This window comes from Mauremys reevesii, linkage group 7 (genome assembly GCF_016161935.1).
Source record: "Mauremys reevesii isolate NIE-2019 linkage group 7, ASM1616193v1, whole genome shotgun sequence".
NCBI classification, from domain to species: Eukaryota; Metazoa; Chordata; order Testudines; family Geoemydidae; genus Mauremys; species Mauremys reevesii.
Genome location: NC_052629.1, coordinates 63,032,909 through 63,049,074, shown reverse-complemented (window position 1 = coordinate 63,049,074; position 16,166 = coordinate 63,032,909). Strand labels below are relative to the sequence as shown.

General features: G+C 44.0%; 1 protein-coding gene across 4 annotated transcripts in view; it reads right to left on the bottom strand.

The window, feature by feature from the left end:
- Positions 1-16,166, bottom strand: part of LOC120369307 (dual specificity phosphatase 29-like) — a 44,900-nt gene that overhangs the window by 20,227 nt on the left and 8,507 nt on the right. Inside the window, exons 1-2 of one of the 4 annotated variants that reach the window (XM_039482467.1) lie at positions 15,026-15,166; positions 2,053-2,278 (exon numbers count right to left, since the gene is read on the bottom strand). In XM_039482467.1, the coding sequence (XP_039338401.1) occupies positions 2,053-2,228 (176 nt within the window). In that variant the 5' untranslated portion in view covers positions 2,229-2,278; positions 15,026-15,166. Of the gene's footprint in view, positions 1-2,052; positions 2,309-12,530; positions 12,614-15,025; positions 15,167-16,166 lie in introns of those variants that run through there. The other 3 variants (XM_039482470.1, XM_039482468.1, XM_039482469.1) reach the window with 3 other exon arrangements.

Below are 16,166 nucleotides of genomic sequence, written 5' to 3'. Positions count from 1 at the left end.
ATAACTGCCACCTTGTCCCAGTAATGGGGCCAGAGTCCTGCCTGGTGATCAGTTCATGTCCCAAATCCTTGAGGACTGGAGGCTGGACCTATGTGAACTGGAGCCCTAGCTAAAGAATTAATTTTTTGTGGGCCATCAGCCTAGTGAAGCTGGGCCTCATCTGTTTCCATTCCTCCTTTATTTCTTGCCTTTCCACCTTGATCCTCAATCATCTCTCCTTCTCATATGGTTTTTTTTCCCTGCCTCTAATAGGGTGGGGAAAATGTCTCATTGTGAAGCCTATGCTTCAGGGATGGGCTAGCAAGGTCTTCTGACCCGATGGCCTTTACTTGCAGTGCTACCATCATGTGACCCTTTCCCACCTATTCTTAAAAGCTCACCCCATTTTCTTAGGAGTTAGTGTGCTCTGCCCCCCAAAAGATACTCTCTCAACAGCCAACCCCAGCTAAGTGAACAATGTATCTCTGAATATTCTCACGTAAGGTAGTGGGGCTTCTGTTTTGTTTGCCTGATTAATTGTTCTAGTGGACAAGTGCTTTATTCTTAGCATTTATCTTCTAGATGTTCAAATTTGAGGTGTAACAAGGTAGAGTTACAGAAACAATTGTAGTTGGAGAAATAACTGGTGGTAGATGGTGGCCTGTGTTGTGTCTAGGGACCCTGAATGTTCAAAGCCTTGTTCTGATTGGCCACTTGGGCCTCTCTGCACCAGCTCAAAGGGGCAGAGTTGAAGACTCATCACAAAGATAAGTGAAGAATACTTCCACCTATTACGTTAAAAATAATTCCAAAAATTTTAAACAAGGAAGGGGAAAGAAAGTGCCAGGTGAATTTAACAGAGCCCATTCTGCTTTTGCTGAATCTTGGGTTAAAAAAGATCTAGCATGAAACAAATAATCACTTCCCTCTTCTCTCCCTCTCCCCCCGCCCCCTTGTCCCTGAGCTTGTTGGCCAGACTACAGCCATACTTGGGGGGGTGGGGGGGAGATTTTTCTTCTGTGTTAGCCTCTAGATGCTTATAGCCCAGATCTCTCAGGTGGGTCTTTCTATTGCTTCTGGTGCCACAGAATTAATTGGTCAACAATATTGGGACTCAAATAACTTTAAAAAGCTGTTTATCTTTCCACTTTTATAATCTGGCAGCAGATGAATTTTTGGACCTTTTAAAAATATTATGAATATTTGGAGTTGGTGGGGCTGCAGCTTGTGCCTTTAAGTAATGATGTAAAATAAATATTCCATTAGGGAAGGGAGTAGGGGGAAAATGGGAATTCGACCAATACTGCCTAAGGGTTAAGAAAAGTTCTCCTGCTCTGCAGACAGGTTTGATTGTCTGCATATGGCGCCAGTTCAGTATAACAGAATATTATAGCCATTTCCAGATTAATCCTGTGCTTTCACACTCATTTGCTAAGAGCAGTGAGATGCACCCTGCAGCTGAGAACGAGTTCAAAGTAGCCTAGCCCTATGAATAAGGACAAATTTGTTTAATGCCTGGACAGTTTTAATGCACAAGAGCCCCCCTCTTCCTCCTTGACACACTCCCCCACCCGCAGCCAGGCTCTAACTTACCAACACTGAAATGTTTCCAGCTTTTGGGAAGACTCTTCAATCACTTCCAACAATTCCATTTCAGGTTAAAGCCACTTCCACACATGGTTCTGTGCACTCAGCCTGTGCCCTTCACTCAACATGACAGGGGGACTGTCACTTGGTAATAATGACAAATTACTCCTTGAAATTAACCATCTAAAAATAGTACATGACTACCCACAAATGCTGCAGCCTGTCCTGCTGTCACTACCGCACCATTACTGTAATCCTTGGTAAGGAGAGATGCCAACATGGCTATGAAAACCTTTTCTTTGGGCTGTAGTGCGTGAAAACTAGAAGAGGAAATCTTTGCTTTTGTGTATCCTGAAAAGGGCTCAGGCTGCCTTATTCCTATACTGAGCACTGGTTTGGGCTGCCAGCAATGGCTTATGTGCCGGCTAACAGAGTGTGGGGTAGGAACCCCTGTGGCTCCATTGGTGGGTTGTGTTTATCACTTACTCATCTCCTATGTAGAGATTAGGCCAGACTTCATTGACGTGAGTATACTTTGGGCTGCCTTTCCAGAAGAGCCGCTCCAGTTCAAATGTGCCAGGGGTATAGTAGTCTCCGTCGGGGTCCACTTTCACTGCTGCATAGGCACTTTTCTTCATGATGTTCAAATCTGCTGAAGACATCTTGTCCCCAGGGGATAATATGGTGTCGTATACTTGGAACGTGACGGTAACTAAAATGCAATCATAAAAAGAGCAGAAAGCTGGGAGAAGTGTCAAAGCCAGTGTCAAAGCCAGTGCTGGGTCCACTCTGGTAAAGCTCCCCCCCCACACGCCCCCTTTGTGACACTGAGAGCAACACAACCAACATTCCTAAATTTGGGGCTGTGTATAAATGGATAGACACTTCTCTGGCAGATGCAGCCCCCCCAATCGGAATTTGTTTGTACTGCTGGCTCCCTTGAGAGAGGAATTAGAAGTAGCGCATTGGATAAACTTGCTCACAGTGAAGACAAATAAAGGGTAGGACTTTCCAAAGCACTCAGCGTTGGCCAAACTCTGCTCCCAGAGGTAGTTTGCTCCCAGAAAAGTCAAGGGTTACAGTTCAGCTGACCTCAAGTTAGGGTGACCAGATGTCCCGATTTTATAGGGACAGTCCTGATTTTTGGTTCTTTTTTTTATATAGGCTCCTATTGCCGCCCCCCCCCCCTCCATTTTTCACATTTGCTGTCTGGTCACCCTACCTCAAGTGCTTCTGAAACCCCCACCCGCAGGCCTCCAAAGAGCCAGTGAAGGGAATTTTCACTATCAGTGGAAATTTTAAAATCCAGATGGGACGTTTTTTCTAAATGATCTGCCCTAGTTCACACAGGAATCCATTCAGGGAAGTTCTATGGCCTCTCTGGAGGTCAGACTAAACCATCGCAATGGTCCCTTCTGGTAAGACTTGGACTCCAGGTTATTAGTCATTAGTCTCCACAGGCTGCACCTTTATCTAACATACAGCAAATCAGAGAGTGGCTGAGTTTGTCCCTAAGGCTGACCTTGGCATGCCCTAGTTTTACTTTTTCAAACTTTTCACACAGCTCTGCAGACTGAACATTTAAGTGACTGTTTCCAGGCTTGCTAGTTTGCCCTGTTGCTGTAGGGCACTAGTAGCCAGTGTGACCAACTGAACCTGCTCTTCAGCCAGGAGTGCAAGCGTGACTGCCACCTGCACGCTCGGAAAGGCTGCGTGCTAAATAAAGGGAGCAATCTTCAGCTAAAGAGGAGTGTTAATTCTCATCTGTGGTCATAGACCGCCATGTTGTGGGGTGCGACCCAGACCAGTGAGAGGTTGTGTCATTGCCTGCCCTGTAACCCTGGGTGCCCTAACTGCTCTGCTGCTGTGGCTAACAGCCTGGACACCAACAGCCAGCAGACGAACATGTAGTTCCCTGAGTGTCTGTGGGCTGTGCAATCCCAATTCAGCGTGCCAATCCCAGCAGCCTGCCTACAATACAATAGCCCCGCTCCAGTTTCCACTGGGTTTGGTTATACCTAGCAAGATAACCCCAACTCCCCCCAGTCCCACATTTTCCCCAAACCATGTGCTCTGCAAAGTACAGCCCTTTTCTGGACCATTCAGAGGGATAATCAGGTTGATTTGCTCCTTTGAACAGACAACGCCCAGTCACTTTCCACATTAACTGGAGTTAACAATTACTTCCATTCAGCACTGGGTTGGTTTAGATTAAAGGTAAAGCAGGTTTATTAACAAAAGAGCATAGGTTAAGGGATGAAATAAAATTAGCATTACAAACAAAAATAAAAAGATGGTTTCTAATGACTAAGACTTAATGAGCTACAGCTTTGGTTTAAGATAGATTTCTTACCAATCTTTTGTCCCAGAGTCTCCAACCCCTTTTGTTGAAGGACTCATCTTTCTCAGCTTGCAAGAGCTCTGGCCCCTTGTGTCTGTCCAGTGATGGATGCCAAGATGGCTGCTTCTCTTTCCTTATCATCCCAATCTCCCCCTCCTCCCCTACTTTTCACTAGGCCGGTGTCTTCACTAGGAGAAAAGGTGTGTACTTGAAAGATTTGTTAGTTTAACTCAAGGTGAAATTCTAATGAGGGCAAGGCAATGTGTAGGTTTCACACACGTTAAGGACTAAGGTCTATGCTGCTATAGAAAACCAATGGCAGTGAGTCTCAGAGCCCCGAGCACTTGGCCTCGGAGGGCTATAAAATTGCAGTGTAGACATTGGGCTCATGCTGGAGCCCAGGATATGAGAGTCTCAATCTCACGGCCTGAGCTTCAGCCCAAACCTGAATGTCCACACAGCAATTTTATAGTCCCTGCAGCCTGAGCCCAACAAACCTGAAACAGCTGACTCTGGCCAGCTGTGCTGTGCCACAGTTTTTTTTTTAATTGGAGTGTAGGTGTAGCCTATAAGCTAGCCTTTAACTTGACCTGCTGACACATGTGAAAACTACAAACTGCTTTGTCTTTAGGATTTTACCTTCTGGGAAGAACACACCTTTTTCCTGGTGGAGACACACCCATTGCATATGTTAGCTAATGTGATCTAACTAAACACTTTCAATCCTAACCTAGCCAAAGCCAAACAGAAACCTTTCTGTCTGTTGGAAAATTACCTTGAGCCAGCCTTCCAACACCACAGTGCTGGTTTACACCAGCTGAGAATCTGGCTCTCAGATTCCCCTACTTTCAATCTAGTCTAGTCACATTGAGAAAACAAAACATTTCAGGGGAAATTCCATGGCACAGTAATTTCAATCTGGACTATAGTGAGTTGGAGCTATTAATGTAGTTAGAACATGTTTTAAAGAGAAACCTCTTTATTGACCTGGTACAACCCCAGTAGAGGATCAGAGACAGCAGAGAAGCAAATGGCAAGTGGTAAATGTATATGTGAGTCACGTTCAGTCCAAATCGACACAACTTTAGCTTCATACCCATGCTGCCTCCGAGACATTGCATACTACAAAAAGGATGCTCATGCCGTAGATCCAGGCAGCATATCTTAGGAGGGTTCTTGCAAAGCACACAGAGATTGTAATGCCTCTCTTGTTCTTCTTTCATGGACAGTAAGGTTACCAAAGGCAAAGAGATCCTTTGTTCTGTGAGTTGCCTGAGGAATGTTACTCTGAGCAGCTGATCTCCACATCAAACCCTGTTTTTAGAAGCTAGAATTCTGGGTTCATCTCAAAGTTTGATCTGTTCTTTGCGCTTGAAGTCAGGGTTCCTCTCTATGGAGCCAAAATCCTTAGAATACAGGAGTGGGCAAAAGGCAATGGGTCTGCACTGGTTCTATCCAAAGTCTTCTGAATACAGTTTAATTCTGTTGCCCTGTATGTGCTGGTTCTGTCTCGCCTTGGAGTACTAAACAAGAATGGTGGTGGGGGAAGAGTTGTTTGGTTTTTGTCTTCAGTGGTTCCTTCCTTTTTTCCCCTCCTTCCCAAACATCAACTGGAGACCAACTTTCCTTCCTCCATGTTGCCCACATGCCTTGCACAGCTGCTAGTCTTGCCCACTCGGTCTCCCCCATTGTCTCTATTGTTTTTTCCATCTCCCTGAAGAAACCTGTTCTCAAATTGTAGAGCTTTCACTCTAAAGGCTCTGGAGTTTCTCGGTCTTGCTTGTAGACGAAGGGGGCTCTGTAGAGATGTGTGCAACCTGAGCCAATCTAGACTACAGTGGGGTGAATTGTGCCTCTGAATTTGGGAGCAGCCTGCTTAGTGTCTCTGTGTTTTTGGTTTTCTTGTTCTAAATTCTAAAAATTGTAGTAGTGTTACATTGCAACCTTCCAGCAAAAGCATTTGTTTTTCTCTAACTTCTCTGTGCGTATGCTGTGATCATAAAACCTGCCTGCTTTCCTCATACAACCAGCAGTCCCCACTGCTGGTCATGAGTCTAAGCAATAGGCAGCAGTGATAGGCAGTTCAGTTGAAAAAGGAGGCTCATAGCAGAGGGAGGTGGTGGAATAGGACTCCAACCTCACAAAAATGTCAGCCTGCCTCCCAGTGGCTAGAAACCCACTCTCCTTGCAGGCAAAGTACCCTGGACTGGCTCCCCCAAACTCATCTAAATTAGCTACTGGATTTGTTCACTGATATTTGGGGGGAGGGAGGGTGCGGAAATGGTGCCTATTCAATGTGCTTTTCCACAAAATTCAACAAAAATGGCTGTTTTCTATTGAACCACATGCAGGATTGTGAAGCTCCTTTTTGCTTGGGATGTGTGCACCTTTGTTCAGAAACTGGGCTCGTTTTCACTAGCACTGGGATCCAGCTGTGACAGAGATTATGGACACATGGATTATCCAAAGACTATTGCATGAGCTTTATAAAAGTGATATGTATCTTTATGGGCTCAGGATTGTGTTCTGGGTTCTTGGTGAGCTAAAGAGTTTCTTGCAGGAATTAAAATCACTGTGGGGAGAGAGGGGAAATAATGAATGCAAACCCTTACATCCCTAGGCAGGTAACAAGATCCATCTCACGGGGGGAAATGCAATAGCTTGGTCCGACCTGGTTCCAGAGAACAGGAAACCATATAAAGTGCCCACTCTGATGTAGGGGAAAAGGTCACTCTCACCCAAGAACTGGCATGAAACTGCCCAAGAAGGAGAGGCCCTGTGAGAGGCTCTCCATATGGAAGATGGGGGACATCTGGTAAGCTAGACATGTATATAAGCTGTTTATTGTGTTTTAAAGATTTTTTTTTTTGTAATGCTTTTGTTTGATTAAATAGTACTTTGTTTTATGGAAGCTGGCTGGTCACCCCCTAAAGACCTGGGGCCAGCCAGCCCTGAGAAGGTGTTACGTGATCCCTATGAAGGGGTGAGAGAGCTCAGCTGAGAGGAGGGAGACTGGCTCCTGTGGTAGGCCCTGAAGGGAATGGTGTGTCCTCCTTTCATCTGTGAGAGCCGCCATGGGAGAAGTCTCTGGAGCTGTAGCAGGAGAGGTGGGCAGAGGTATTGCTTTTTGTGTTTGATATTTTTGCCCGAATTCTATGTTTGAAGAATAAAATGCTGCCTGGAAAGAGGCTTGGACATGACAGTGAGCCCTTCCTGGGAAGGTGGGGAGATGCAGCCTGACAGGAAAATGAGGCAGCAGCTAGCCTGAAGCAAGACCAGGTAGGTGGCTGCTGCCCAACAGAGAAGAATACCGCGGGGTGTTAAGCTACAGTCAGACTGCTGAGGTGATCACAGTGAACTGCAAGACTCTGCAGATTAATTTTCCCAGCTGGAGGGAGTGGATCATGGGATCCTGACCTGAGAAAGCTGATGGCTACAGGCCTGAGACTTAAGTGGGGTGCTCTCATGGAGGCCACAAAGGGGTCAGAGGTTCACAGACCTTGGAAACTGTGACACCATCTTTCAGCCAAACTTCCTAAAATATATTATTGTTTGCAGGGCTGGTCCTAGGAGTTCCCTGTCCCCCCGATGAACACATTTTTGTCTTCTCCCCTACAACACCCAGGGGCAACCAGCTGAGAAGGAAAGGGATGGGGGAAGGCAATGTGCCCCGCCCCCCGCTGCCAATTTGGTGCCCAGGCCTTCTTCCCTGATTGCCCACCCTCCTCTTAGACTGGCTCTGGTTGTTTGGCTAAACAGGCTTCTGAGTTTTGCAAGGAAATGTGAGTGCTCACAGTTCTGGCATCTCCACCTTGCACTGTATTTTGCAGAGCTTAATAGCATGGAGTTCTATTTCTGCACCTTCAGCAATAATTCATGAGGAGAACTCTTTCTTCTAATGGCTAAAGCACACTCATGCCAGCAGTCTGTTTAACACTGGCTGTCTAACGTTATTTACAGAGACACCAACATAATGTGTTCTAACTGTGTGGGTGAGAGAGGAGTGTTGTGCCTTGCTAGTTGCAGACTCTGAGGATAAAGGACCTATTGCTGGTGCTAGCTGGGAGAATGCTCTCCTTAGCTCAAGTGGAAGAGGCCTGTAATTTTTATGCTGAGGGACTGATGAAGGTTCTAGGCCTGGCTCCCTAAGTGAATCTGTGTGTGAGAGAGAGAAAGATGTCCCTGGTAATTATATCTGGTGACCACATAACATGGATTTGTAACATCGATAGTTTTGCACTTAAAGTGCAGACCTTAAAACTGGATAGTTACATCTGCAAATGATCATCTGTGGTACTGCAACATACTGTTTCAGTTTTAAGCTTTGTTAGCACTCTGAAAATGGAACCTCTTCTGAGACACGCTCAGTTCTGTTGGTTGTCTTGGGAAGCCGTATTCCCCCCTGAACTCTCAAGCAAACTATGCACTTTCATCCCCTGCCAATGCTATCTGCTGCGGGGATATTTAAATTGAATTACAATACAAGGAAGCATTCGTTGATACTCCCCTAATAAAATATATATTTCAGATTTGATTCAAAATGTAAGTAGGAAATAATGTTGTTTCAGTTATAAAAAGCTGGCTGGCTGCACAAACTCTGGAATTAATTACTGTCAGGTATTTGGGAGGAAAGGTTAGTGTCAGTCAAAGAACCAAGTCACTCTAATCCGCCCTTTCATTGTCTTCTATGTGTATGACAGACAGAGCTAAGGGAGGATTGCTTCCCAAATCAACCCCCTGAATTTAGATTAGAGGTTAAAAACTGGTTGGATTTCTTTTCCTTCTCTTGCCCCTGGGTACTGCCTCAGATATAAATATAATAAAGTATGTCTAAGACAAATCAGAAGTTATGGCAGGAAAGTCACTTTTTTTAGAGGGCTCGGTCTATTTTATAGGACAGACTTGGAATGTGTGTCTCAGCTTTGTTTTTCTCTCCTGTTGACAGTGAATAACAATACTTATCACTTCTATGTCTGTTTTCCTCCATAGATTTTTTTGGGAAGCACTCTTATTAGATCGTAGGGTCTTTGGGGTGTGGGGCCATCATTTTTGGGTACAGTGTCTAGCACAATAGGACCCTAATCCGTGACTGGAGTGTCGAGATGCCCCTTCAGTAGAAATATTAAATAATAGGAATCCCCACTTTACAGAGGAGAAACTAAGATATGCTCCAGAGAGAAGAAATTGCTATGCCACTGTACCAAGTCAGTTCCTTCACGCTGAGCAGTGTGCTTCGAGCCCCTTTGGCTATTTACTGGGTGGAGAGTGCACTGGACTGGGAGACAGGAGACTTGAGTTCTGTTCGCAGCTCTGTCACTGATTCACTGTATGACTTTGGGCTAGTCATGTCATCTCCCTGTGCCTCTATTGGGTGGGGAGATTGATATGTATTATCTTCCCTTGGAATCTATGGAGGAAAAGTTCTATGGAAGAGTCAAGTATTATAACTTTCTTGTGCTGCTCTCCATCCCCTTGCCATGCAAGACTCAGATGACTGTATGTGAAGGGCCTGAGATGCTGAGTGCTGTCTATTCCTTTAGGTCCAAGCCCTGAGTTTCTTAAATAGTAGTTAGTCTTTACTCAGTGCCAACTCTCAGTGGGAGCTGAAGCTCCTTGCATGAGATCAGGCCCGATATGATTTCCCCTATTCACCCTGAGTCATTTGCAGGGTTCACCCCTTCTGCAAACCAGGACATAACCATTAAGTTCAAAACCTGTTGCTTCTGAATGATACTGTGATGATCTTTAAACTTATCGTCAGACACAGACTGATAGGGTATAAAATTGCAGATGCTGGAATTTCTAATCTTACTTTGCATAAATAAGAGCAAAGTGCACATTATCTAATGAATTTTATTTGTGAAGCATTTAGTTGGAAGGAATATTTCCCCCTCCCCCCCCGGGTTATATGTATATAAATGAAAATATTGTTAGTGATTTCACAAAATGGTAATTCAGAATAATGGAAACTTAATCCTCTTTTCATTAGCAAACCACTTCAGGACATACACTGTGGCAAATTACACTGCATTTTAAGTCTCTCTCAAGTGCTGTGCACTAGAAAAAACATTCAACTATTTTTGCATTGATAGAAGTAATTGTGCAGCTAATTTGGATAAGCAGCATGCATTAGGCTCTGCAAAGGAATCTCTTCTTTATGCTCACTATCCACTCCACAGTTGCCAAATGGAATTGTCTGTGGTTTATCTTTTGTTGTTGTTGTTGCTGAAGGGAAGTCTGCTGGTCTGTAGTATTGTTATAGCTGGGCTGTCGGGTGTTTGTTTCAGAGAAGGAGTGTTGTCCAGTGGGAGTCAGAAAATATAGTCTTGTGTCTGCACCTGACTCACTTGTGTGGCCTTGGGCTAGTCCCAAAGGCCAAAATTTCCACAAGTGTCCACTCTGGGTATTCACTTTGGGCATCCAGTTTGAGACACTCGTGGACTGATTTTCAGAGGTGCTGAGCAGGTACAGCTCCCACTGAGTTGTGGGTGCTCAGCACCTCTGAAAATCAGGTCATGGGAGTCCCACAATTAGGGGCCTTTATTGGAAATGATACCCTTAACCTATGTGCATGTCAGTTGTCCCATGTATAAAGGGGAACAAAACATACCCGAACTCTGGAGCTCAGATCTGCATGCAAAAATTGTAGATTTGTGATCTCCAGTAATGACGTGTAGATACCCCACCCTTGTTTTACGTGCCCTGCTGAATGTTTCTAAAGCGCTGTGAGGTCCATGGATACAAGACATTCTGTAAAAACCAAAGTATTATTGTTTCTAAATATTTTGGCTTGACATGCTGAATAAATCTTACTGCTGTATGCCAAGCCACCAGACAACTTGCTCAGTGAGATTTATGTCCAGACATCTATTGTAGAGAGAACAGGACCGATGCAAGGAAAAAAGAGAATGTGTTCTCTACTCTCCCTGTGCAGCTGATTCCTCTTCTTTGCCCTTCGATAGCTACAGAGCCCTCTCAAGACTACCCAAGTCTGACACATCCCTTGTTGCCAGTTCTGCCTGTGTTATCTGTGTGAAAGAGTCTAGAGGCCCCAGCTGAGACCAGGGACCCATTGTGGTAGGTGAGAGATGATCACGGCCCCAAAGAAATTAAAATCTAACAAGACAAAAGGCAGGAGGGAAACTGAGGCATGGAGAGGGGAAATGAGTTACTTATGATCACACAGCACTTCAGTGGCAGAGCCAAAAATAGTACCAAATCTCCTGACTCATATTCCAGTGCTTTATCTACTACCCCACACTGCCTCCCTAGCTGCAAGGAATTCTTCTTTCCCATCTGCCCTCTATTCTGACTAGTTCCTTATTCTCTTTAAGGGTCCACAGGCATGCAGCCATTTCAGCTTCCCAGTCCGTGGCTAAACAGCAAGAATTCCTGCCAATGTCCCCAATTAGGCCATGTCTATGCTACAGCGACTATAGCAGCATAGCTAAGCTGCTGTGGCATAACCTTGTTGTGTAGACACAGCTCCAGTCTCTATTAGCAACAGTTTTCTAAAGGCTGAAGAGTCATTGGCTTAAAGCAGTAAAGGTGGGTGACTTTTACAGTCAAATGTCATAGATGTAGTGGACACCAGAACCTTCCACATGATGCTTGTGGCCTATAAAGAGGAATGTTTCTTGGTCTATTGGTCAGAGCACAGGACTGTGAACCAGACACCCCTGAGTTCTAATTCTGGTTTTGCTACTGGCAGCTGTGCTGCCTGACTCTCTTCAGAGCTGTAAAATGCAGTTAAGTCTTGCCAACTTCACAAGGGTGTTAGTAGACTTGATTGTTTGTAAGGCACTTTGATTATTAGGATTGTCTTTTTGTCCTGTGTTTGTAGAACAGGTCCATGACTAGGGCTGCTAGGTGCTACTGTAATATAAATAATACATGCTAATAGTACATTATTTTATTTCCTCCACCTTGTTACAGGCTGAAGGAGGAGGGGCCTGGCACATTTTTATGAAGAATTGATTGACGAGGGAATGTGGCGCAGAGATAAGATTACTCTTCTTCAAGGTGTAATGGCTTATCCCACAAATATACTCCATGGGCTAAACTCAGCCCTTTTGGGGAGGGGCTAAGTGGTACCTAGCCCTTGTACCAGCCCTCTGCATAAGGTGAATTTCACCCTCTGTGACTAAATGTCAAGCTATAGAAACATGACAGGGATTAGGCCAGTAATGGTGTCTGTCTAGTTCCAGCTGGTCCTTCTCTTTCTGAGACCAGACCTGGCATGCTGGCAGTTATTTCACAAAGTCTCCAAGTAGAAAGCAAGTAATTAGATATTTGACTTTTAGTTCATGTGCAGTGTAGGGGTGGAAATAATCAGTCAGTGAAGCCAGGTTGGGGAAGGTCCACAGTGAACTAGTCAGGCTTTCCCCAGTGAGAGACTGTTCACCTTCCTCACACAGATAGCCCCATTGACTTGTGTGAGTGAAGACACTTAGGGCTTGTCTTCACTGCAGTGTTAGCTTGGGTTAAAACTTGTTTTGTTTCTAGTAAAAGCAGTTGTGCTTTAAGAAGTTCCAAGCACCTGCAGGTTTAATTGATCAGCATCTCTGACAGCCAGGCCACTTTTATCTGGGGGCTTAAATATGGATACTGATGCCTAACTTACTTCCCCCATGTGTGGAAGTGTTGGCTTGACTTCTTAGGATTCTGCAGCCTCAGTATTACTCTGTTTTTTCTCCGGCAATGCCGTGTGTGTGTGTGTGTGTGTGTGTGTGTGTGTGTGTGTGAGTGAATATCTTCAGAGCACTGTAGGAAGGAAAGAAAACAGCAAAACAATTCAGGAGAGCAGACAGGCACCATCTGTCCATTAAGATTTTATATTGCTTTCCATCACCATAGTGTCTGGTGTCCATGTAAAATCAAATAGCAATAGCAAAGTCCCTAATGGACTTCATGGCCAGAACAATGCCCATGGACTGTCCTCCTGAAATCAGTGGTAAAATTCCCATTGAGTTCAATGGAATCAAGATTTCACTGCAATACTCCAAGGTGTGAATTTATTTTCTGCCATTTGTACTTAAGCTGAATGATGAAAACAAAGTGAAAACCCAGGAGTTTTGTTGAAAAATTTCCACGCATGAAATGAACATTATGATAAATCATTCATGTCTGTACTTTCTTCTGTAGATGGTTAGAATACTGATTTTTTTCCTGTTCATTGCATATCCTGCCCCACTAAAGACAATTGTAACCACTGAAGTTTTGCCATTGACTTTGAGTGAAATCCTGGCCCTGTCAAGCTCCATATATGTGTAACATGAGGTTTCTTATTCAACTCTACTTAACATAAGATCTATAAAAAGAAAAAAAATATTGCTGAAACACTGCATGTGAGAGAAACAGGGAGAGAGAGAGAAATATCTGAGATCAAGTGATCAGAATGACAAGTTCTCATGTGTACTCAAGAGTATGCAACAGATCTGGATCTAATTTAGCAGTATGACTGTCTACATAGTAGTACCCTCTGAATGCTAAAGGGAAACAAAATCATGGTCCGAAATAAGCCAAGTTTCTTTCTGTAGAAATAGTGAATGGTAGTGTAGTATGTTCCCTGAATTCCTGGCTATTGTTCTGTACTTTCCTTTCCTGGCAGCACTAGTAGTTGAGATGTTACCACTCCATACTTCTGATCTGGGCAGACAAGCACTTACCCTCTTTGATCAATGTCACTACGTCTCATTTTGCTAATCAGAGGGTGGTTACCTGGCAGAGAGCTGTCATTTCAGAATTCAGCATACAGACTCTGTGAACTGCACTGTCTACTTTTGGCTGAGAACGTAAGCAGCACTTTGCTTTCTAGGTTCAAAGATTGTACTTAGCACAAAGTGCTAACAGTATGTAAATTACAAGAAGAAAAACCCTTTGGGTTAGGTCACTTCCCTAAATGTATTGGGGGCTGAAAAATGCTGCTCCTGGTTATATCATCCTCATGACACTTTGCTTGAGCAACATCCTCAGAGCTTTATGCCATCCTGTGCAAGTCTGGCACTTACCGAGCCCTACAGCAGTTAGGCAAGGAACTGAGGGATGTGTTTGGGATTCCTTTTTTTTTTTTTACATCTGATTAAAATGTATTTGAGATTTAGAATTTATTAAAAATCTATCCTGGGAGAGGGGGAAACCTTAACTTTTTTACCCCTCTGAATCCCCTATAAAAACTGGTTTCCTCTACTTCAGCTGGGAGCCCAGAAAGAATGCAGACAAGGGCTGTAAATACATAACTAATAATCCTAAAATACCCCCATTATATTAAATGAGAGAACTGAGAATATGATCCATATTTATTATCCCCTCCAACCTTCACCAGAAATAGTCATTTCATTCAGCCTCTTTGTATCACCCAGATGTCCTTATGTTTAAAGGATTTGGGGGCTGTAAAATAGTTCATTTAATGCAGTTGTCTTTAAACAATTTCAAGCCAGACAGAGTTGTAGCCTCTGTGTAATTATTTCCCAAACCCTCCTGCTGTGTACATTCCAAACTAACCAGCTATTTCAATGAATCTCTAAACCTCTGATGCCTTTAAAAAAAAACACACATTTTGCCCTCATTCTTTGTTGGGTAATTTAAAACAGGTTAAGTTGTGGGCTCCACTGAATATCTTGAGAGTGCCCAAGAAATTTAAAACCACGTTCTCATTTAATAGAATCTGTAACTGAATTGGAAAAGTCAGATTTAAGCTGGTGGAGCCGGGATCATCAGAGAATGAACAATATTTTCAGGTGGGGGGATTTCTGATTTTAGGAGGATGTGTCAAAAAAATGAACCTGTAAAACTGAAGCTGGATTTTCTCTGCTATCTTTTTAATCTGTCAACCCAGATTTAAAGGGGATTTGCTTCATAAACACATTTATTTTAGCTAATTTTAGTTTTATATGTCTCTTCATACTGGGATTTATAAGAGAAACTGGCCCTATATTCTTCCAAAAATTGATTCTAAACTGCTTCATGCCTTTGCTTTGTAACAATTTTATGAAGCCGTCAGTTACCTTGGAAGATTTGCCAGCTCTCAGTTCGTGCCATGACTTGCTGAGCTAGTTTTTAAAAGGAGGAGTGGTAGCATAGGAAACATAATTCAAAGTGGATATTGGTTAGGCTTACCTGTAAGTTTAGGCAGGCGCTGTAGGTAGCTTGGCTCTATGAAGTGTGGCAGGACGACACAGAAAATCTTACCAACTTTGAAACTAGCATCTATTTTTAGGATAGGATTTGCTGACACTGACCTTGTGTGCTACCCGGTCCCCGGGGAGAATCTTTATATCTGCTTGTAAAACTATTCCCTGATGTGACCCGAAACCTTAAACCTGCCATTTAGTCATAGTCTGTGATCAGTCACAGCATGAGTAAGATAATGTGACATCTGCAAGTTGGCTGTAATAATAAACAAGAAGGCTTCTTTTACCTTCCCATTTCCCTCTTGGTCCTGATGCTGTTTATTCATGGCTTTGTTAGAAGCAATTAACAGGTGTTTGTCGACACAATGCCTCTGGTGGCTTTATGCAGTCAAGATAATGGACCACAGGAGCAGAGGTGGCCTTAGACCCAGGCAGCCACACAGGGCTTCAGGCGTTCAAGTGTGTGCATGTGGTGAGGAGCTCCTGGCTTGTTAAACAGATTTTCCTCATCAGCTGTTCTGTCTCGCTCCAGCACTGATATCCACAGCAGCTATCCAATTCCTTAAGGACCATTCCCTGCTTGGAAAGATGAGCATCAGTTCCACTTGCTACCTTCCCAGACCATGTGGACAGGAGTCAAAAGGTCTCCCAAACAGCCTGAACGGGCAGGGGCAAAGGGAGAACGGTGTTGCGGGGACTATGGGACAAGCAGGAAATTATCATTAGAGATGGCCTTGGATGTTACTCAGCACAAGACCAAGCCAGGGCCTGCCCATACGTCAGTGTCTTCTTATCACCCAGGTACAGAATAGTTACAAGTCAGTATTTCAGAGGGAGTGATGGGACTTGTGGACTTAACTTGTCTTGTCACCCAATCCCACACTTCAGCCCCTATCTTTTTCTTTCTATCTGACAATTCCTTCTTACAGTCAGCTTCCATGTCACACAGCCAAAGCCAAATTCTGTATCTTCCTTCTGAAACCCTTTCCGTGTGCCATTCTCCTCTCAAGCACACACCCTGGGGGTGGGCAGGGGGAGTTAAAAAAACACATTTTTCAGAAGTCTCCGTGTTTTTTGAGGTCTGACACATGAGTTTTGAACTTTTGGGGTTGGCAATACTGAGGGCC